Genomic DNA, 23,224 nt, shown 5'->3' on the forward strand with positions numbered 1-23,224 from the left:
GGAAACCAACAGTGTGACCAGGCTGTTAACCAGGGTGACACAGCTGGTGACCTGGGTAACAAGGCTCGTAACCAGGGAGACCAGGCTGGTAACCAGGTAGACGAGGCTTCACAGTGACGGCAAGATGGTGAATGGCTCTCGTCTGGGTTAGGATAGAGCCCTGCAGGCCCTACTGTACATATGGATAACATGTTGGACACACACTGTCTCACAAAAACACACACACACACAGGGGTACACATACACACATATGGGTGATAAACACACAAACATAAACAGTTTATGTACAAAGGCTTACAGTAGCAATGAATGATATAGGAATAGATCATTTAAATACACAGAAAGCTTATATGCGCAAACAAATGAATGGATTATGCAAATATAATGAATGTATTACACACCTTAAATACAGTACAACACATTCACACAGGTGATAAAATATACATATGTCCCTTATGTACATACATATGAGGTATGTAAATTGAGGTTGATAATGTCACACACATTGATAACAACATATATGGGCTATATATACAAATGCTTACTATATACATACATGCTGGTTAAATATATACAGTTTACATACTGTGCGTAGAGTAGACCACAGCTCTAACTACATATGACTTATTTTTTGGTAACATAGTTGGAAGACATGATGCTACAGGGGTTAGAGGATTAGAGGGTCCTGGTTTTGGGGTCGGGGGGCTCGTAGGGTGGAGCAGGGGCGGAGGTGGGGGTGCCCCAGGCTGGGGGCATGATAGGGAAAGCAAACACCCCTGAACCCAAGGAGGACAGCAGCTCAGGCCACTGGCTTACACAGAAGGGTGAGAGGGGCGAAGGTGGCAGCCCCCCAAACAGGTCTGGGGCTGGATGGGCCACCAGATAGCTAGGATGGAACCCTGCTTGTCCCGGGGAGCTGGTCCTCATCACTGACCCCTGGGCCTGGCTGTCAATCATCGGCCATGACAGGGAGAGTTGGGGGCCTTCAAAGCCAGGGGCTGTCCTGGCAGGTGTCTGAGGAGAAAGATATATAGGTGAGCTTTCAGTCACCACAGGCTTTCATCTTAACAATTCCAAACCTGGCTTCAAATAGTAATTGTTTTCTTTCAAATGAATTCAACCTGTGATTAGGTCTGTCTGGAGTGCCAGCTGGTAGGTTTTGCACTTTGGGACTAGTCCATTGTTTCTATTCTGGGTGGGAAATGAACACCCACCAGCTGTCAAATGCAGGGACATTTTGGCATTGGCAGGTAAGAACGCCTATTTCACCAGCCATATTGGCAGGTTGTCACACAGAGCATTTGACAACAGTTTTTTCCAATGAAAAGTCAAATTGACCCGAAAGGCTACTAAAGTGTGACTTTGTCATCATGTTCATGGCTAGTTACAGTACTTTGTTAACACGCTATGTTGTTTTTCAATATTGGTTTGAGTTTTCTGCAACTGTCTGCTGCTAGCAATAAGATAGTCCAAATGGCTGAAAAATTGCAACATTTGCTTGGAGCTAACTCTGCAAATAGCCCTACTGGGTGATTTGAAATGTCATAGTCAATTGATATAATAATATAATAATACTCTTCGCACAAATGTTTATCTTTAATTTAGAATCTGTAGAAACGATGAGAATAGAACGTTTCAGAAATGTTGTGAAACATCACAGCACAGTTAAAAAATATATGGCAGCTAGAAATCAAAACTGGATGGTCTTCAGAGATAGATGGGAGGGGTTGAGGGTAGCTGAAGGATGGGACTAAAAACAAACAAAAGATAACTAATGTAAAGTATACTGTGTCTGTAAAATGTATATACATATATGATATATATATCGTATATATCATATATAAATGTGTATAAGCTGGACGTAGAAGTCTAAGTATTGTTGTCCATTAGTTTACTCCAATTAGGGGAGGGATGATAGGGTTAGGGGAAAATAATTTATCATTTGGTACTACATCATTCCATATGTGTTATTTCATAGTTTTAATGTCTTCACTTTTATTCTACAATGTAAGACATATAACTTGTTTAGTATAGTTCATTTGTAAGTCCACTCACTCCTTGTAGCTGTATAGTCAGTTTGTTTGAAGTTGCTCTTGGCGAACATAATGTTCCGGTCGTTAGCTAGCTAGCACTGACGTGGCTGCTAGCACCTTCATGAAAAGGGACATTTTATTTACCTTTACTTAACTAGGCAAGTCATTTAAGAACAAATTCGGGGGAAGCTCTTCAATATTACATAGTAGTAAGTAGTAAGATTTCTCGGGAGCAGGCAATGTTGAAAATTAATCTTTAGACATGTTGTACTTTTCTTAAATGTAGTTTTGTAAATGACTAAAACAAGCAGACAACAAGAAAATTGTCTTTGAAAAAAGTCAAGTTTCTGCTGTGAGTCAATGGGGTAACCTAGGTAACCACATGTTTTCCCCACAGGCGGGCAGGGCCAGGATGTTCAATATAATACCAAATGGGACCAGGGTTGCCAGGTCCAGCTAAAATTTAGAGCCCATTGACCTCTGAAAACTTGCCCACAAGGCCTGAAAACTATCCCAACATGTTTTTACCACAGCATTTATCCAATAAACCCTTTTCCCATAACATTATCGAGAGAAAAGATAAATTGCCCTTATTAATCTCTCCAGATAATTTTCTATCAATGGATGTCAATTTAACTTGTTTTGACTGCTATGATTAAACAATAAGGCAATATATATATTTTTAAAGACAAATGCCATGGTGGCAGCGGTTCAATTTAGGAGTAGCCCAAAAATGCGCCACCCGCAACCAATACATGTTTTTGTCAATGTAACCCAATTTGACTGCAAACCCGCAAAAACTGCAACCCTGACTGGGACTAGACAGAGATTCTCATCTCTGACAGACATCGAGTGGCCGTTACTACGGTAACAGCCCACCCCTTAACTTCTTATGGCTGGGGGGCAGTATTAAGTAGCTTGGATGAATAAGTTGCCCAAAGTAAACGGCCTGCTCCTCAGTCTCAGTTGCTAATATATGCATATTGTTATTAGTATTGGATAGAAAACACTCTAAAGTTTCCAAAACTGTCAAAATATTGTCTGTGAGTATAACAGAACTGATAATGCAGGCGAAACCCCTAGGAAAATCAAACCAGGAAGTGGCTTATATTTTGAAAACTTCATGTTCCATAGCCTACCTTTGCTCCATTTAAAGGAATATCAACCAGATTCCGTTTCCTTTCGCTTCCTCAAGGTGTCAACAGTCTTCAGACATAGTTTCAGGCTTTTATTTTGAAAAATGAGCGAGAACGATAACATCACGTCATTGTATGGCCGGGTGCCAGCAGCATTTTGTATGTGCAACAGAGTTTGGGCAGCCATGGCCTTTCCCTCTCCTACTGAAAAAGACAGCTGCAGTTGATATATTATCGATTATATATTTTAAAAACAACCTGAGGATGATTATAAAAATGTTGCATGTTTCTGTGGACATTACGGATACTATTTGGAATTTGTCTGCATTGTCGTGACCGCTCTTTCCTGTGGATTTCAGAACATAACGCGCCAAAAAACGGAGGTATTTTGGATATAAAAATAATCTTTATGGAACAAAAGGAACATTTATTGTGTAACTGGGAGTCTCGTGAGTGAAAACATACAAAGATCATCAAAGGTAAACGATTAATTTTATTGCTTTTCTGATTTTTGTGACCAAGCTACTTGATGCTAGGTGTTCATAATGTTTTGTCGAGCGGTCGATAAACTTACACAAAAGCTTGGATTGCTTTCGCTGTAAAACATATTTTCAAAATCTGAAACGACAGGTGGATTAACAAAAGGCTAAGCTGTGTTTTGCTATATCTCACTTGTGATTTTATGAATATAAATATTTTTAGTAATATTATTTGAATGTGGCGCTATGCAATTCAGCGGTTGTTGATGAAAATGATCCCGTTAACGGGATTGCCGCCATAAGAAGTTTTTAAAGGGGCAGATAACAATTTTGTTTGTCTCACTGAGTGCGTTCGTAAATTCACACTATCTACTCCGATTTCAGAGCACTCCCTTCTGAGTGTGCCAGAGTGCAGAATAACTGATGAATATACGAACGAGCAACACCCGTTGACGAGCAACACCGCTGTCAGTAAACAGCAAAAAAGAAAAAAAATGTAGTGGTTGCCAGCAGCACAGTTACAGTCACCAACGCTCTAGATAACATGAAAACAGCCTAATCTGCTGGGGTGAGTAAATGGTCAGAGTGAGGTGTTCTCTTATTTATTTTGGCCAGGTCGCAGTTGCAAGTGAGAACTTGTTCTCAACTAGCCTACCTGGTTAAATAAAGGTGAAATAATAAAGCAAGCTAGCCAACTTTAGCCAGTTAGCTTGGGTGCTTGACTCATGTTGTGAGGTCAGAACACTCAGATCAACACTACTCCTCCTCGGCCAGTGTCCAGTGTGCGCTCTGAACGCGAGAGCGAAACGCCATGGCCGGCCCACTCATTAGGCAGGATTAGGTAGCCGCCCATAGTGGTAGATTGAGGAAGGCGGCATTTTCTGAGCTAAAGTGACCAAGGCACACCTCCAACAACAACACATAAAACCTCACATAATTCTGCCCAAAAACAATGACATTTTTTCCCAAACCAGTGGCATTTCACAACACCCTCAATAACATCTGCTAAACATGTGTGTGACCAATAAATGTTGATTTGATATGATTTTAATATGGGCTCTTTAGGTGAGCGCTGACTACACCCTTTGATAAGCAGTGTCCACTTTGTCAAAGGCAGGGGTGCAAAATATTTTACTTGTCCATTCCCAGGGTGCTGTTGGAGAGAAGCATCTCTGCAGCGCTCCACCAAAGTTTGGGTCAAAAATAATCTAACATAAAACATGTAGAAGATATAGGATATGGTAGAAAGACTATGTGGTCTTTTCTGTAGCCTTCAGGCTAGAGATAAAATGTATTACAATGTAATGAGAAGGACACTTTTTACATCATGAAGTTTTCTCCAAACTAATAGCCTAACCTGAATGGCGCTCAATCAAATAGAAAATATGCTGTCATGTCAACAAAGAACATGTCCTAAAAACAGGACAAGTCAAAGTAAAATGGACAATATGGAATGAACAATCACAACTGTTGTCCAGGAGTTGCATTGTCATGATCAGTGGTTTCAAGTTTGTATCCATACATTGTTTGACAAGCTGATCATATTTAAAAAGAAAATACTTCTGAATTTCCCACTGTGTAAACACATTGCAAATAGGCAAGTTGGGTAGCTGATATTCAGAGCTTAAATAGCCAAACTGATTAGTCACAGGAATCAAGACTAACTAAGTCAATGCAATGGCATGTTAGGCTACACCCCAGTAAGCATGAGCTGACGTCTTTTGGACATCTTTTTCTGGTCCTGTCCGGAAGTAGAGTTTTGGTGTTTTACAAATGGTAAGCTTACCACATAGATGGGCACTCATAAAATTCAATTTCAAGCAACACTGTAGGCTACACCTCAGTAAGCACGGACTGACGCAGAAGCTTTTGGACTTTTGGTCTTGTTTTGGTGCAGATCCAGACAGGCCTTGATTTCCACATCCACGGACATTGGTTTCTGGTCCGGACCAAATCTGAACCAATCACAGAAGTCTATGTTTGGTTCAGATTTTGTCTGGTCTGGACCAGCCTTGATTTGACCCAAACATAGACATCTATAAATGACTTATTTCCATTTTCATTCAGAACCACAAATGTGCATGATTTCAACATCTGGAAAATACATTTTCACCTTTCATTCAGAACCTAAATTGAACCTAACTTCAACGTCTGGAAAATACATATTTTAAACGTATCTTCAACATAATTTTGCTTACTGGGACTATACTAGTTATGTGGGGGGAGGGGCGATATTTTTTGGCTTGCCTATGGCGGCAGAACAGCAAAGACGAAACGCATTATTTACTAAGGGACACTCCAGAGTGAATTTATGAACACACCCCTAATGACTCAAATATTTGGGGGTACATTGTGCTTAACTGAGTATTGAAGACTCAAAACAACTTTTATTCATAAACTCTTATTAATTCTTATCACTAAAACACCCAAATTATTATATTGTGCTCCTACACCTATCTGTGTGCTTCTAAATGTCAATTTATGTACCCCGTGTAACAAATGTCAGTTTAGAGCCCTGGACTATAATTACGCAATATGGACCGAGGGGGTGTGGTATATTGGCCATTTACCACAAACCCCTGAGGTGCCTTATTACTATTATAAACTGGTTACCAACGTAATTAGAGCAGTAAAAATACATGTTTTGTCGTACTTGTGGTATACAGTCTGAAATACCAATGCTGCCAGCCAATCAGAATTCAGGGCTCGAACCACCCAGTTTATAACAATCAATCAAATAAACTGCATGACTCGATGCTTAATACTCAGTTATAGAACTGTTAATCTGTTTGTACTATTTTATCTAAATGATTCATTTTAACATACTGTACATTGGATAAAAGATTCAGGTCACACACATTTCATTAAATTGAGCAATATACCACATTACTTATTTCTAGTAATATATTTCTTGGTCAAATAAATAATCAGTTATTAGTGATTTTTTTGCGTATGAAAAGGAACTTTTTCGGAGTGTAAGTAAAGGAAAATATTTTGGCTTTTGAAAGATCTGATTGGCTAGTAGATTTTTTTGATCTACCTACCACAGTGGCTGGTGGACCAAAAAGTCAATTTCCCACCCTGGTTCTATTGTGCCAGAAATGATCAATCAAGTGCAGAAAAATCAATATATAATTTTTAAGAAAACAAACACTAGTTGAACCCATTTAGCTACACCCCTACTAATAAATAGTGCATAGTACATAAACAGTTAAACACAGATACATACCGTATCCAACAACTACTCACATCTGGAGCGCTGGCCAGTCTGGCTCTGGTTCTGGGCCCCATGGGGTCGTCGTTCCAGCGCGGCTGCCCACTGAGGCTGAGGGAACTGGGCCGCGGCCGCCAGGAGACAGCCAGAGCCTCCATGGCCCAGTCATCCACCAGTCTGTGGAGGTCGTCTGTGAAGGACCCTGCATAGGAGCCTATGTAGGCGCCAGGGTAAGTGCCAGTGAAGGTGCCTGTCTTGTTGTTGCTGTTGTTGGCCTGGGCTTGGGCCAACCCTGCTATTGGCTGGTGGGGAGGAGGGGTGGAGCTGGCTGTCTGTTGCTGGGATGGCTGGTTGGATGCACCTGAGCCTGATCCAGTCCCTGGGAGATGGACATACTGTTCAGACCCTGCCTCAAGTTCCAAACAGAGTATGTGAGCGGAGCTGGAGCAGAGCGAGGAGTGCCCAATTTGACTGGAGTGCTGAGCAAGATTCCCAAAGGCTGGAGCCTCGGCCTTCTCACCTGCTCCAATTTCGCTCCAGTACCACTCACTTCAGGAGCTCAGGAAATGCCCGGCCCAGCATGTATTTGTAGGCTAATTGTGTGCTGCTACTGCCCCTTGCTTTAGCTGCTGTCATGGAGTTGGCTGAATATTTTCATAAAGAAACCAAGAGCAAGAGAGGGAATGCAGTGATGTAGTGTCCACAGATAAATAATCATTTTGGAATCTGAAAAGACACCTATCCCAAAAGCATGATGGTGTACTTACTACATGCACATGCTAACAGAAAGGAATGAGGTGGGTAGCGAGCTAAGTGTGTCATTGTAGCAAATGATTTATAAACAAAAAAATGTGATCTCTTAAATGTTATATTATCTATACAATGGGGTCTAATACATTTTTGCCCAATAGGCCTGACATATTACATTACCCGTTCAAGGAGCTTTCTGTTTTAATAGGGTTATTTTGCCTAAAAATCTTTAGACCTACCTATAGAAAAATAAAAACTCTGCATCCCTGCCAAGCAAGAGTAGCCTTAGGGGTGTTTAGCATCCACAGTGGCTCTGCAAACGCAAAGAGGATATTCTCCGCTGCTGACCTGCTCTCCAGGCACCATCGCATGAGCCTGAAGCCAGACTCTGGCTTCATGTTTCTAAAAATGAATTCAAAGGCACTGTAGACTGAGCCTAATAAGGCATTTTTAGTTTCATTTGTATCTAATTCTAAGTCAGACTATATGGGAAATGAATTGACTAAAATGATTTAATACAACAAAATGTTGTTTAAACGCTGAGCGCTATAGTGTTCCTGCCAAGCCTAGTGTGTTGCACTTGCAAATGCTTCACAATGTATTTCTTTGTAGGGTATGGCCTTGAAATAATTGAAATAAATGGCTAATAATATAGCCTAAATAATACAATACTTGTCTGACTCCTGACCTATTTAGAGTGTGTATATGCCGTTTAATACGACATGTAGCCTAATTCAAATGATTAGCGCTTCTTACAGTCACCTTTTCATGTTGTTTATTAAAATCATTTTCAATTCAAACCATATGGTTTGGTTTCAGTACTTCAAAACCAAATGGTCCAGGTAGGGACAGAAATAGATGGTTGTTGGTTCAATGGTGATTTTAATGAATGGAGCAAAATTTTTTTTTTTTTTTTTTATTCCTGTGAGGAAGGAGTGTTTTTTTAACGAACTGGTTGGAAGTGGTTGGAAAGGATGTGGAGCTGAGGAAAGAGTGGGATTTCCGACCGCTGAACTCCGCTTACATACTCCGGTCCCAACTAGCTCAGTTGCTGAAACGTGTTATCTAAGTAAATGTAGTTCAAATGAACACTCTCAGGCCCCTCTTGTTTGTAAAATGCATTCTAATCTAATGAAATGTACTTCTACTCTTACTCATGAGAGGAGCTTTTGGGGAAAGAAAACAAGGTACATGAGTAGATACGATAATAAAATCAATGAATTCATGAATAGATAAATACAATAAATAGTTTGGGTTTCTCTAAATGGCTAATGTCTTTTCTGCAAATTATACTTACCCCTACCACGCTCTTTACCAAGGCAGAGACGTTTCAGAGTTGACCCTAGGAGATAAACAGAGTTAGGACTCCAAGCAACACGGAAAACATAAACACACATAGACGTACGTCTAAAAACATACAGTCACACTGCTACAAAGATCTGCTCAAAAGCCAGATGCAGCATCATCACACACATAACACCGTGGGAAAGCACGGTTCAGACAACTATCTGAATACAGATGGACAGGCCAATCATGCAGTCCCTCAAGAAGTGAGCCACAGAACTGTGAGAGGTCTGAGAGAGAGAGAGGTCTGAGAGAGAGAGAGGTCTGAGAGAGAGAGAGGTCTGAGAGAGAGGTCTGAGAGAGAGAGGTCTGAGAGAGAGAGAGAGGTCTGAGAGAGAGAGAGAGGAGAGAGAGAGAGAGAGAGAGAGAGAGAGAGAGAGAGAGAGAGAGAGAGAGAGGAGAGAGAGGGAGAGAGAGAGAGAGAGAGAGAGAGAGAGAGAGAGAGAGAGAGAGAGAGAGAGAGAGAGAGCTCGTAACCAACATGGCGCAAAATAACAGTGGCTGTGTGTAGCCATGCAGACAGGGTCCACTAGGCAGGACTGCAGGGGCAGAGAGGCAGAGTTACACAGACAGACAGACAGACAGACAGGAGCAGAGAGTGAGCTGAGTACACAGTACTGCTGCAGTGCATTACTACTATTACTACTGCATCCACTACTCATCAGCCAAGCACAACAGACAGAGAGAGACATTTCACTGTAGTTCAGAGAATCAGAGAGACACAGGGGAGAGGATGGGATGGAGGAAGGAAAAAGAGGGGGAGAAAAAAAATAAAAGAGCTACAGGATGAGGATATCCGGACATAGTTTAAAAATGGTCAGTACTTCAACGTCCACAGACGTCGTTTTTTGATCCGGCCCAGAACCAGTCTTGATTTCAACATCCATAGACGTTGATTTTTAGTACCAAATCTGAACCAATCATAGACGTATATGTTTCACAGGTTTGGACTGCACATTAGAGTCCGGAACGACCGGAGCTCATTTGAATAATACCCAGTTGTGTGTTCATTTTTACATTTAGTTCATTGAGCAGACACTCTTATCCAGAGCAACTTACAGTCAGTGTATTCAACTAAGGTCGACAAACATATCACAGTCATAGCAAGTAAAGAATTTCTGTAACGGTTACTGATAATGTTGTCGTGGTTGAACTGTTCTTTCTGTTGGTTGTCAGAAAACATGATCACATCCAGTTCTGAAGCTTTTGAAAAGGTGACAGATGGGAGTAATAATAAATATTCTATACTGCAATCTTCATTTTGCTCAATTTTCCTGTAATCTGATATATTTAAATGTTAATGAAGTAAGAATTATATGTTCAATTATGTAGGGTTGAAATTAGACCATAGAAACAATAACACCAAAAATATGTATTTTTTATGTCTGGATAAATGTAATTTCAACATCCGGGAAAATGTGTCTTTTCTACTTTTGTTCAGAACAGAAAATGAACGTAATCTCAACATCATCTTTACATCTTTTCAAAGTAATTTGGCTCCCTGGGTAAAGAGGAGGAGAGGCGAGGAGGCGAGAAGAAGAGGAAGACATGAAAAGAGGAGAATGGAGGGGAGGAAGGAGAGCAGTGGAGGAGGACAAGAAGCAGAGTGAGTGGGGAGTGGTGGAGCAATGGAGGAGAGGAGGAGATACAAACAGATAGACAGAGACACAGGCCCACTGAGGAATCTAGCGCGTGGTTTGCTACTGGTTTTATAGGTCACTCTCTCAGGTGGTGGAGGGTAAGCAGGCCAGCCTGTGGAGAGGAGGAGGAGAGGAAAGGAGGAGAGGAGACACAGAACATCAGGGTAAGAAGAGCACACAGCTCTGACCAGAACCCGCTTGAGAAATGAGTTTGAACAGCAACCTCTGTCAGAGCCATATGTTAAAGGCTACAGATGCCCAATGAAGGTAACTTTGTGTTCCATCATTTAAAACATATTTTCTAAGGCATCCTATTGCAGCACTTCCTCTAAACATGAGTATGACCCACAATATTGATCTGTATCTGTTGCTTGTCATTTGGGTGAAACGAATGTAATAAAGTAATAAAACAGACAGTTAGGGTTGCAAAATTCCAATTACATTCCCCACATTCTCAGGTTTTCCAGAAATCCAAGTTGGAATATTCACAGAATTAGGAGGCAATAAAGCAGGAAATCTGATATTCTCAACCCAGGATTTCTGGAAAACCTGGCAATTTTTTGGAAAGTTACCGGAATTTGGAAACTCTGATAGTGTCTCCTTTTGCATGTTGGGACATGTAGTTTGTGGGTCACCTTGGCTTGGTGGAGTCTGTGGACCTGTCCCTTCTCCGTGTAGTCCAGCTCCAGCGTAAATGTTGTCTGAGGAGAGGGAACCCTTGAGGGAGCAGGGCTGCTGGGTCTGGACGGGCTCAGAGGTGGAGGTAACCAGGTGACTGGTACCTGAATGGGCTCGGCTGTCTGACTGAACTGGAGCTTTTGCTGGAGACCCGTTCAGACTCACTGTAGGCTCACCTACACAGACCAATATACAGTTGAAGTCGGAAGTTTACATACACTTAGGTTGGAGTCATTAAAACTCGTTTTTCAACCACTCCACAAAGTTCTTGTTAACAAACTACAGTTTTGGCAAGTCGGATAGGACATCTACTTTGTGCATGACACAAGCATTTTTCCCAACAATTGTTTACAGACAGATTATTTCAGATTGTATCACAATTCCAGTGGGTCAGAAGTTTACATACACTAAGTTGACTGTGCCTTTAAACAGTTTGGAAAATTTCGGAAAATGATGCCATGGCTTTAGAAGCTTCTGATAGGCCAATTGACATAATTTGAGTCTATTGGAGGTGTACCTGTGGATGTATTTCAAGGACTACCTTCAAACTCAGTGCTTCTATGCTTGACATCATGGGAAAATCAAAAGAAATCAGCCACAACCTCAGAAAAAAAGATTGTAGACCTCCACATGTCTGGTTCATCCTTAGGAGGAATTTCCAAATGCCTGAAGGTACCACATTCATCTGTACAAACAAGAGTACGCAAGTATAAACACCATGGGACCATGCAGCCGTCATACCACTCAGGAAGAAGACGCATTCTGTCTCCTAGAGATGAACATACTTTGGTGCGAAAAGTGCAAATCAATCCCAGAACAACAGCAAAGGACCTTGTGAAGATGCTGGAATAAACAGGTACAAAAGTATCTATATCCACAGTAAAACGAGTCCTATATCGATATAACCTGAAAGGTCGCTCAGCAATGAAGAAGCCAGTGCTCCAAAACCACCATAAAAAACCAGACTACGGTTTGCAACTGCACATGGGGACAAAGATCATACTTTTTGGAGAAATGTCCTCTGGTCTGATGAACAACAAAGTCAATGTGTTGGAGTGGCCATTACAAAGCCCTGACCTCAATCCTATAGAACATTTGTGGGCAGAACTGAAAAAGAGTGTGCGAGCAAGGAGGCCTACAAACTTGACTCAGTTACACCAGCTCTGTCAAGAGGAATGGGCCAAAATTCCCCCAACTTATTGTGGGAAGCTTGTGGAAGGCTACCCGAACCGTTTGACCCAAGTTAAACAATTTAAAGGTAATGCTACCAAGTACTCATTGAGTGTATGTAAACTTCTGACCCACTGGGAATGTGATGAAAGAAATAAACGCTGAAACAAATCATTCTCTTTACTATTATTCTGACATTTCACATTCTTACAATAAAGTGGTGATCCTAACTGACCTAAAACAGGGAATCTTTGCTGGGATTAAACGTCAGGAATTGTGAAAAACTGAGTTCAAATGTATTTGGCTAAGATGTATGTAAACTTCCGATTTCAACTGTAAATATTACACACAGAAACCTGGACAGATAGACAAAGTGCATCACAAATGGCACCCTGTTCCCTATTTAGGTCAATTATTTTGACCACGGCCCATATATTATCATTTAAACCTGCTACCTTGCCTCAGACCTGATGACCTGCCCAGGCTTTAGTGGGCTGATGCAATCTTAAGTTGCAAGCTGGTTGCAAGCTGGTTTCAATCCCAGGTGTATCTCTCAGTTCAACAACATCAGTGGAGTGACTGGTTTCAGTGCCCTCATACTCACTGGTTTTGCTAGAATCACTGGTTTTGGTGGTAACGTTCCTCAGCTGTTGTACCAGAGGACTGAGGAGTTTGCCAGCCTTCAGTTTGTGCTTGTGCTTGCTCTTCCGCTTGGGGGGAGCTGTGTGGGAGAAACCTAGGGGGGGTGGAGTGGCTTTACCCAGCCTTCGGTACAGCAACTCTATTTCCCCTCTCTGGTGGGCCTGCAGCTCCGAAATCTCCTTCAAATGCCTGGGTGGTGGGGAGCGGGAGGAGAGATAGGTTTAGAAAAAGGTTAAGGTGCCTGATTCCTCCAGATAATGGTCTTCTAGACCAGTGGTTCCCAAACTATGGGTCGGGATGCACTTCTGGGTCACGGCAGATGTCCAAGTTGGTCGCGAGATGAAATTGCCCCAAAAAATGTAATTAAAATAAGTGAAAGAAAAACACTTTCAGTGTAAACATAAATGACTATAATCTAATAGAAAGTATGTAGAAAAGATCATGAGAATTTACAATCAACAAAGTAAAAGCTAAACAATCAGTCCCTCATTGATTTTGTTATAATGTTTAAGAATAAGAACACAGCATTAGCCATTTATAGAATTGTGTGGAATTGCAAGAGATTAGCTTTCAAACTGCAATTAAAAAATATATATTATTTGGTCTGTGTATTTTTCTTCACCGCTCTACCCTTATGGTGGTTTGCGACTCAAAAGACACTAAATTGGTGGGTTTGGGAACCCCTGTTCTAAACACACACAACTTACTTCTCCTTGAGTCTGGTAAGCTCTCTCTTCATATCCGAGTCCTCCATCTCGGAGTCGTTGTCACTACTGACATAGGCCGAGCCGTGCACGCCCCCCTGCCGGCTCGGCGAATCAGAGCTCTGCACACTACTACTGCGGCGGCCCGAACGGCGCAAGAAGGCCACCGCCCTCTTCATGAGGTCACTTCCTCTCCGCTCCCCCGAGTGGCCGTGCCGTGAAGGTGTGGCCGGAGCCAGCTTGGCGGGACTACTCTCCGCCCCCGAGTCTGATGACAGGAAGCGTGGGTGTGCGTGGACCGTAACATCAACAGACATGGAAGTGGTAGTGGAGGCGCGCGGCAGTGACCCCCGTTTGGCCATGGAGGGGGGTGTATCCAGGTAGAAATCGGGCGGCGCAGAGTAGCGGCTGCTGCGGGTCCTCAGGGTGACGTCGTCCTCGGTGCTGACCACGGAGAAGCGTCCGATGGTGGTGGAGGGGGCCATGGCCATTGCCTGGGCACTGCGGTGGTCTGAGTGGCCAGCAGGATGTGCTGGGGAGGCAGCACTGCTCCAACTCCTCTGCTTCAGCTCTCCTCGTGTCACCATGTCAGGAGGGCCTATGATAATCTACAGACACGGATGACAACAGCAATGATAAAGTTATTGTTTAAAGAGCCACTTCCAAGTTAATACCTTTGCAGGTAATTATGATATTGGTCTAAAATACTGCATTCACCGTTTCCTCTACAAAACTAACTAGGTATTGCACCTCTAGAGGTAGTAGTGGAAATGACTATTGGGAACAAATATGTTGTCACGACTCCGACCGAGGGACACTCCCCTTCCCGTTCGGGTGGCGCTCGGCGGTCGTCGTCGCCGGCCTACTAGCTGCCACTGATTATTTCCTCCCCCTCCTTATGTGTTTATTGAGTGCACCTGTTTTGAGTTAGGTAGTTAGTAGTAGGCTTTATTAGTCAGCCGGCCCGCAGGGTTCCTTGTGCGGGATTAATTATTGTGACCGTCGGTTTGGTGTACTTGTGTGCACGTCTATGGGTTTTGTGTTTTCCCATTTTGTGGGGTTTTTCTGGACAGTTTAAGTCCCCCTGTTTGGGGCATTTGTTTGTTCATTTACGCCCTGTGTTTTCGTGAGGGTTGGCTTATGTTCGCCGTTTCTCTGTGCATTAAAATAGCACTCCCCTGAACTCTCTGCTTCCTGCGCCTGACTCCTCACCCACTACACTCAGACATATGTGACTTGTTTATAAAAAAAACTAGCCGTATATTGCAATTCACTACTTCACAGGAGCGCCATTTGAACATATACTGCATTTTTGAGCTGAAATGCCTTTTGGAACATGTGAACTTCCATATGCCTTAATAACAAACTTGTATTCCATCCATAAATACGGATAAAATTGTTAAATTAGGTGCCTAGCTGGTTTAGCTACGGAAAAGACAGGAACCTTCCTTTTAGCCATGATTGGCTGAGATAACGGATGGGCTGGACATGCCGGGAGATGAGTTTGGATTCGTCTGCAATGTAGCATGCTTCTGTTTATAACGTGAGCTGCTCAGTATGTGTTAACAGTCCTTTCTACCGCGCCGTTTTTGAAATATATAACGTTAGCCATCGATCTACAAAAGTTGTGCTACTTTTCTCAACATTGATGCCCTGAATTTAGCAGGCGCTATCGAAAACGTGATGGGCTACTTTCTGCACACACCACAGTCAGTGTGAACCGGAGTGACTTGACACAAACAAGATGTAGCTACAAACAAAATAGAGTTAAATGGTTACCGTCCGCCGTGAAGCGTTCATCCATGTATACGGGTAAGAGTCGAGCTCCATATTCAGATATAAAGTTTCTAATTTAGTCAGAAAGTCCTTTTTTATTGCAAGTTAAAGCATACTGTTGGTTAGCTAGCAAACGTTAGCTCGTTTGCTTGCTAGCTAACGACGTGTGTGATCTGTGTAGTATGTAATACAGTAAAGTACCTTAGACCGGCCACTGGAGCCCGAGCAGGAGGTAGAGTGGAGTATGTTCTTTCTCCTAGACATGGGGGCTGCAGACAGAGAGAATGAGAGAGATGACATAGTGTATCTAAATAACTACAATAACTTGATTTTGATTTTTCACAACAGCTGTTCTACAAGTTAAAAGAAAATAATTGCAACTGTAATGTTGTAGCCTACATACAACACAGTAGAGTGTACATACCACCCATGGCAGAATCACTCAACGCGCTTAAACTGTCCATCCTCTCTGGAATCTGAGGCTGAAAGAAAAAGTGGTGAGGGAGGGTTGAGAAAAGAGAAACGGTAAAATATTGGAGCAGAGAAAGAGAGGGTATGAGGGTAATATAATGTATGAGGGTAATATAATGCAGTCGTTTCTGAAAGGGAGAATGGCCAACACGTAAGGATGAATGGCATGGATAGATTGCATGTACTTTACATGTTGTCTGGGGTGTGGGTAAAGAAAACAATTCTAATCTCAGAAAGGAAAGTATGTTTGAGTCCCAAATGGAGCCCATAGGGCTCTTGTCAAAAGTAGTGCACTATTCAGGAAATATGGTGCCATTTGGGATGCATTCTATGAGTTCTATGTATGACATGTTCTATGTTTACCAGCTGTTCCCCTGTCCGGTAGCGCCCTTCCCCCATGGGTCCAGGTGTGCTGTTTCCTGACCCCAAGGTGGCACTGTCGGGCCCGGGAGGGGACTGGACGTACTCTGTCCCCGAGCCTGGTGTCTCCGCGGCAGTGCCTGATGGGTACATAGGAGCGTACTCCTGGTACAGCAGGTTCCTCAGCTTCTCGTCCAGAGTCTTGATGGTGCTGTCCACAAAGCCCCCCCGACCTCCCACCCCTCGACCCTCCGCGTCCGACTCACTGGGCCCCCCTGCCGTGTGCTGGTGGGGAGCCGGGCTCTGGGGCAACGAGGGGGCCTTGGCTCCACCCACTGAAGAGAAAGGCTGATGGAGCACCACGGGCTGCTGGGAGCGGTCGCCGCGGGAAACAGAGGGGTAGGAGAGTTGTAGGGACTCTCTGGCTGAGGAAGTAGTGGGGTCTTGGGGGGGCAGAGGGGTGAGGGGAGTTGAGCTCCCTTGGGCATCACAACTCACGTTCAGGGACAGGGGCATGACCAGCGGGCAACAGGGCACCTCCTCCACCATGGAGGCAGTGCACGCCATCTCTGCCATCTGCTGGGCAGCATGGATGGGAGAGATGGCACCCAGACGCCCTCCTCCCTGGTGCTCCTCTCCGGACAGGAAGCTGCGGCGACCTCCAGAGGGGGCCACTGGAGGAGCCGAGGCTGGCTGGGTGTGATGCACCCTGGGAAGGGTAGAACTGTGGGTCTGGCCCTCTGGAGGAGGTCCTGGGTGGACAGATGGAGGGCCAGAGGGGGCTGGGACATGGGACATGGCCAGGAGGAGAGGGTCTGTGGAGGACAGGATGGGAGGGCTACAGAGGCCATAGCCCTCATAGGCGAAGCCTCCACTCCCCCCAGAAACTGAGTTAGCTATGGAGGACGACGCTGATACTGCAGGACAAAAGCAAAAGAAGACAGAAGATTATAGACAGAAAGGCAATAGGACTAGCATCCTCTTAATCAACCATTCTACAACAGGACCACATGCAAAGACATACAAATATTTCAACTTAACAACTCAATATTGTATTTGTGGCATTATGACAGTGTTGCAAAAGTGGTTTGACAAAAGAGCTTGCACAGAAATGCAACAGCAAAAAACAACACTCTCTAAGATGCTGTCCTGAACCTTCTTTTACAATTGTACAATTGGCTGACTACAGATGTTGACAGAACGTTGTTCATTCATTGAGCACTAGAGGGCAGCATGGTAGCATGGCTCGACCAGGATGGCTTCATGTTCAAACGGTCACATGGAAACAAAGTCACCTCTGCCTGAAGCAGTCCCTGCAGTTCCACCCTCAGCAGACTGGCCAGGCACTGTAATCCCATCAGGCTGTGCAATTGTAGTCCTGTCAGGCTGAGCAGTTGTAGTCCCATCAGCAGTTACGTTTGTAATTCCATCCTGGCTGGAGGTAGGAGGCTCCTCCACTGGGCAGATGATGAACCATCTCTTCCCTGTGTGGAGCACTGAGAGAAAGATAGAGAAAGAGAGTGGAAGAGAAAGGCCAGTCAAACAGAAATAGCAACCAAATTTACTCAGCCCACCCACACAGCCCTCCTTTAAAAAACTTCCTCCACAGACATCCCACTCTCTATGGGGCCGATTCAGACTTAGAAATTCTATGCCTTTTTTAATCGTTTTGATTTAAGCACTTCTCAGTAGTTCAGACTTACCTTTTGCAGGTGAGTCATTCCACCTCAAAAAACACAAGAAAGATGATTTTGACACCCACCATCTCAGATTGTTCTGGAATCGTTTCTGTAGTTAGAAAATGATAAGTTTAACAGTCCTAAAAAATTATTTGATATTTGCAAAATGAAGCTAATTGATGGTGCCCAAATTGGCCATTTTAATCGATATGATTCATATAATCGTCCATAAATATAGTACCTAACATCCGATTTGGAACATACCTCTTCCTAACAATGACTAAGACATGAGGAATCCAATACAATGATCAAAAACCACTCACGGACCCCCCCACATCCCACGCCAATCCCAGCACCCAACAACCAGTACACAGTATCAGTTCTCTATGTCTGACAAGTCATATGGAGCTGCTGCTTAAGAGTATTGCTTCTTCATCCTTTGTAATGTATTCCCTGTGAATCTGGTGATGTTTTTTTTCCGCTGTTCAGAGAAATTAGCCATTGAAGTCGCTAGCATTATTTACCATAAATGAGTATGGTAGTACCAAGTTTTGTCCGATATTCCTGCTGCTGGTCTCTTTTGTTAATTAAATGGACCACAAATGTTTTTCCCAACTTTAGCCAGAAAACCACCAATAGCTTTTGCTCATGATGAAAAACAAATGGTATGGTCATCTTTACAATTCAAGCCAGTCTTTCATGAAAGCAATTCCGTTTGTCCATCTCTTAGGCTTGATTTGTGTCCAGGAAATGGCCCCTCTGTGTGTGGTTTACTCCCTTCAAAAAGGTCTGGATTAGTTAGACCATTCCTGGTGAACAAGCAACCATTACGCTAAAGTAGTTCTAATAGTTTCAATGTTATAGTCTCTAACGGGCTTCAAAAAAAAAGTCCCTACACAGTGTTTTGCAATGGTAATGGATTTGGGTTGGATTTAATGGTATATGTCACTAATCACACTACATACTGTATATAGATGTTTTCTAATAATTATATTGACAAACATACACCTGCCATGCATCTAGTGGGCAAATAATTGTTTATAACTGTATTATTTTATTACGGTTGTCACAACATTTTAGACACTAGCCCATTTCTCCATCAAAGTTTTGGACGTTTTATGAGAATTGCACCAGAGCTCAGAGAGCTGCCATTTATAGGACTATTCAAGGGGTGTTGAGTTGAAGCAAAAGGTTGCTAAGAGAAGGACAAATGTAATTGCTTTCATGGAGGAATGGCTTGACCACACAATTTATATTCATCATGAGTAAAAGCTATTGGTTTCCTACCCAAAGTTGATCCATTTATTAAACACAAGAGACCAGCAAAATGGACAACAAGGTGTGCTGGCAGTAGCAGGAGCAGCGGCATCTAGTGGGAAAAATCTGCAACTTTCACATAAATTTATTGGTAAATAATGCAAGCGAAGTCGCAAAAGTTGGTGCAAGTTTCACTGGCTAATTTCTCCAAACGGGGACAAAACATCACCAGATTCACACAGAATACATTACAAGGGATGAAGAAGCAATACTCCAAGCTGCAGCTCTATATTTCAGACACAGAGAACTGATAATATATACTGGTTGTTGGGGTGGGATTGGTGTGGGGGTCCGTGGGTGGTTATTTATTTCAATATTATGTCAATTAAAAAGGGCCAATTTGGCTGCAATCAATTAGCTTAATTTATAAAAAATCGAATAAAACTTAAACAAAATTATGTTACAGGAATGCTTTTTCTAATTACAAAAAAGTTTTCAGAAAAAACTGAGGTTGGTGGGTGTCGTGGCTTGCTGAAACGACATGGAATAACCAAGGTGCATAACAGGTTTTGGAGGAGTTGCTTCCTTGCGCACTCTGAATACATTTAATTCAACCATCCTTTTCTATAATTTTTAGCCAGTACTTCTGAAAGTAGTACTCAAAAGCCAGAACTGGTCCCCGAAAATTGCATACTACCTCACATACTATATGTGCACCACATCATTGCTCTCTCTCTCTCTCGCTTTGCTATGTGTGCATCTTGCTAGCTGTCACTCAAATGGTGAGGGGCTAAAGTTAATTGGCTGAAACACAAATTGCTAGGGCCCAAATTAGGGATTTGTTGGCTAATTGGGGTAAAACAGTAATTTTGCTCATAGATTATGGATGTAGAACTACACATTGCCACATCCAGCCCAAATGGAGGTTTAAAAAATACTTACTAGTCCCCCGAGTTTCAGAGGAGGTCTTTAAAAAACAGTGAAACGTAACTAAATGTAATTGAAAATGTAATCTAAGTACTCCCCAAAAAGTATTATTTATTATGAGAGGGCCATAAACAATAACTAGTAATACTGCATCTCAACTTTCTGGTAAAAAAAAAAAAGTTGCTGATGTGTTATCACTTTGAGGGCAAGAGCTCATGTACACAGTACTCATATAATAAAAATATGAAAATAATATTATATATGATGCATTTCCTATTCAACAAAACTGTATGAATAAGGCTTGAAATGACATACATGCTTTCTAAATACAGTATTATCAAATTATAAAATGACTAACTATAAGATTTCACCTTCCTTATAACTGTAAAAAAAAATGTATTTGTTTGTTTAGTGGCAGAGTAAATGTGCATATTTTCTTTAAGGTCTCGCTTGATCAAAACGTCTCACAGAGCCCTAGCTTGGCTTCCTGAACTCGTTAGGAACTCGGCTTTCTGAACTCGTTAGGAACTCGCCTTTCATCTCATATTATTCTTGTCCGTCTATGACAAACAGAAAGTGTGTTTTTGTATGAATTATTTTAGATTACTGGCTATACATCAATTTCTGAATGTGGTAGACGATGAAACCACTTGCGCTATGATGTAAGGATTCCTGGCATGTTGGTGTCTGTGAATTATGGTTCAGTCAGAGGTTGATGGACAGTCGGAAGAGCGAATGAAATGATAGGAGGGACATCCCAGCTTCAAGTGGTGTCAGATTCACATCCTGCTTTAAAGAGGCAAAAGAGACATAGCAAAGATTTTTTAAACTAAACTAAGATAGACCACCGCCAGTCGCTTCCAATGGAAACAAAAGAGTCATAGTGGGCAGGAGGTGGGCAGAGCCAAGCACAAGCCAGCGAGATCCTATTTTCCTGTTCTAGCATGAATCTGCATATTTATGTTAGGGAAAGCCTACTCTGTGAAGTGCGTGTGTGCAATAACTAAATTTGCCAGTGCACTCCTTCTGAATGACATGATTTTTAAAAACTTTGGCAAAGGGTAAAGTCTAAAAAAATGTAATCTGCTCTGTTCAAAACAGATTCTAGTTTTGGGAACTGAAAACTGTATTGAGATCAAATGTTTAATCGATGACAAAATTTGCAGAATGTCTGCCAAAATCCAACTCCTTCCATCTTCTGCCAATGCTGGCCACTGGGCTTCCTCTCACTACCATATTTGGATGCTTCACATTTATACATCCGGTGAAATATCTGTCTCGTTATTCTAACTGTGGACATAGTCCTCTGTCCGTGAGAATCAGGGCTACCACTCAGTGCAAACCTTTTCAGGGGTCTAAATCGATCTACAGCGAATATGTCTGAACTGGTACCAGAAACGCGCAGGTCTTTACATCTTAAAGGTTTTAAATACGTTGTACCTTTTAATTTGAATTTTCACAACAGAATTAATTAGCATATAGGCTATCGAGAGAAAACGGGTTACGAACAATAACGAAAAACTAAAGAAAGCCATCCTTTTTAGCACCAATAGATTTAAAAACACTCTGACCTTGTAGATTTTTTAGGATTAGAAAAGTGTTTATGAATCATAAAAAAATATATTGGTAAATCAAAAATACAGTGGTTTGATTCATCCTGAAAATTCACATATTCAATTGTTCAAACCATGAAATATCAGAAGGTGCGAAAAGGTTACAACAGTGATTGGACAATACACATCGACCATAAGCTTTACTGATCTTAGAACTGTAGGCAGATGACAACAGTTTAGTCGTGAACCGTGTCCCAGGCTCAAAATGCTAAGTTTCATTACTATATATGTTCCAAAATATATAGCACCATTTGTAACAAGTTGAATAGTATCCACTATAGAATAGATGGAGATAGAGAGAGAGAGAGAGAGATAGAGAGATAGAGAGAGAGAGAGAGAGAGAGAGAGATAGAGAGAGAGAGAGAGAGAGAGAGAGAGAGAGAGAGAGATAGAGAGAGAGAGAGAGAGAGAGATAGAGATAGAGATGTGAAACAGGGAAGGGACTCAGGGGGTATGCTAATTTGGTATAGAGCAGACCTAACTCACTCCATTAAATTAATCAAAACAGGAACATTCTACATTTGGCTAGAAATTCAAAAGGAAATGATCCTAACAGAGAAAAATGTCCTCCTGTGTGCTACCTATATCCCCCCACTAGAATCCCCATATTTTAATGAAGACAGCTTCTCCATCCTGGAGGGGATCAATAATCAATAATTTCCAGGCACAGGGACATGTACTAGCCTGTGGCGACCTAAATGCCAGAACCGGACAAGAACCTGACACCCTCAGCACACAGGGGGACAAACACCTGCCTGGAGGTGACAGCATTCCCTCCCACATATGCCCCCCTAGGCACAACTATGACAACATAACCAACAAAAACGGGTCACAACTCCTGCAGCTCTGTCGCACGCTGGGTATGTACATAGTCAACGGTAGGCTTTGAGGGGACTCCTATGGTAGGTACACCTATAGCTCATCTCTTGGCAGTAGTACTGTAGACTACTTTATCACTGACCTCAACCCAGAGTCTCTCAGAGCGTTCACAGTCAGCCCACTGACACCCCTATCAGACCACAGCAAAATCACAGTCTACTTAAACAGAGCAATACTCAATCATGAGGCATCAAAGCCAAAGGAACTGAGTAACATTAAGAAATGCTATAGATGGAAGGAATGCAGTTTGGAAACCTACCAAAAAACAATTAGGCAACAACAAATTCAATCCCTTTTAGACAATTTCCTAGGTAAAACGTTCCACTGTAATAGTGAAGGTGTAAACTTGGCAGTAGAAATTCTTAACAGTATATTTGACCTCTCAGCTTCCCTATCAAATCTAAAAATCTCAAATAGAAAACCAAAGAAAATTAACAATAATGACAAATGGTTTGATGAAGAATGCAAAAAT

General features: G+C 42.3%; 1 protein-coding gene across 2 annotated transcripts in view; it reads right to left on the reverse strand.

The window, feature by feature from the left end:
- Positions 1-438: 438 nt before the first annotated feature.
- LOC139370810 (WNK lysine deficient protein kinase 2) overlaps positions 439-23,224 on the reverse strand; it is a 68,930-nt gene continuing 46,144 nt past the window's right edge. Inside the window, exons 18-28 of one of the 2 annotated variants that reach the window (XM_071110592.1) lie at positions 17,693-17,893; positions 16,401-17,314; positions 15,991-16,048; positions 15,768-15,835; positions 13,794-14,398; positions 13,049-13,275; positions 11,232-11,450; positions 10,634-10,708; positions 8,910-8,954; positions 6,898-7,241; positions 439-1,014 (exon numbers count right to left, since the gene is read on the reverse strand). In XM_071110592.1, coding sequence (XP_070966693.1) covers positions 676-1,014; positions 6,898-7,241; positions 8,910-8,954; positions 10,634-10,708; positions 11,232-11,450; positions 13,049-13,275; positions 13,794-14,398; positions 15,768-15,835; positions 15,991-16,048; positions 16,401-17,314; positions 17,693-17,893 — 3,095 coding nt within the window. In that variant the 3' untranslated portion in view covers positions 439-675. Of the gene's footprint in view, positions 1,015-6,897; positions 7,242-8,909; positions 8,955-10,609; positions 10,709-11,231; positions 11,451-13,048; positions 13,276-13,793; positions 14,399-15,767; positions 15,836-15,990; positions 16,049-16,400; positions 17,315-17,692; positions 17,894-23,224 lie in introns of both variants that reach the window. The other variant, XM_071110590.1, reaches the window with a different exon arrangement.

Source organism: Oncorhynchus clarkii, chromosome 17, assembly GCF_045791955.1.
Source record: "Oncorhynchus clarkii lewisi isolate Uvic-CL-2024 chromosome 17, UVic_Ocla_1.0, whole genome shotgun sequence".
NCBI classification, from domain to species: domain Eukaryota; kingdom Metazoa; phylum Chordata; class Actinopteri; order Salmoniformes; family Salmonidae; genus Oncorhynchus; species Oncorhynchus clarkii.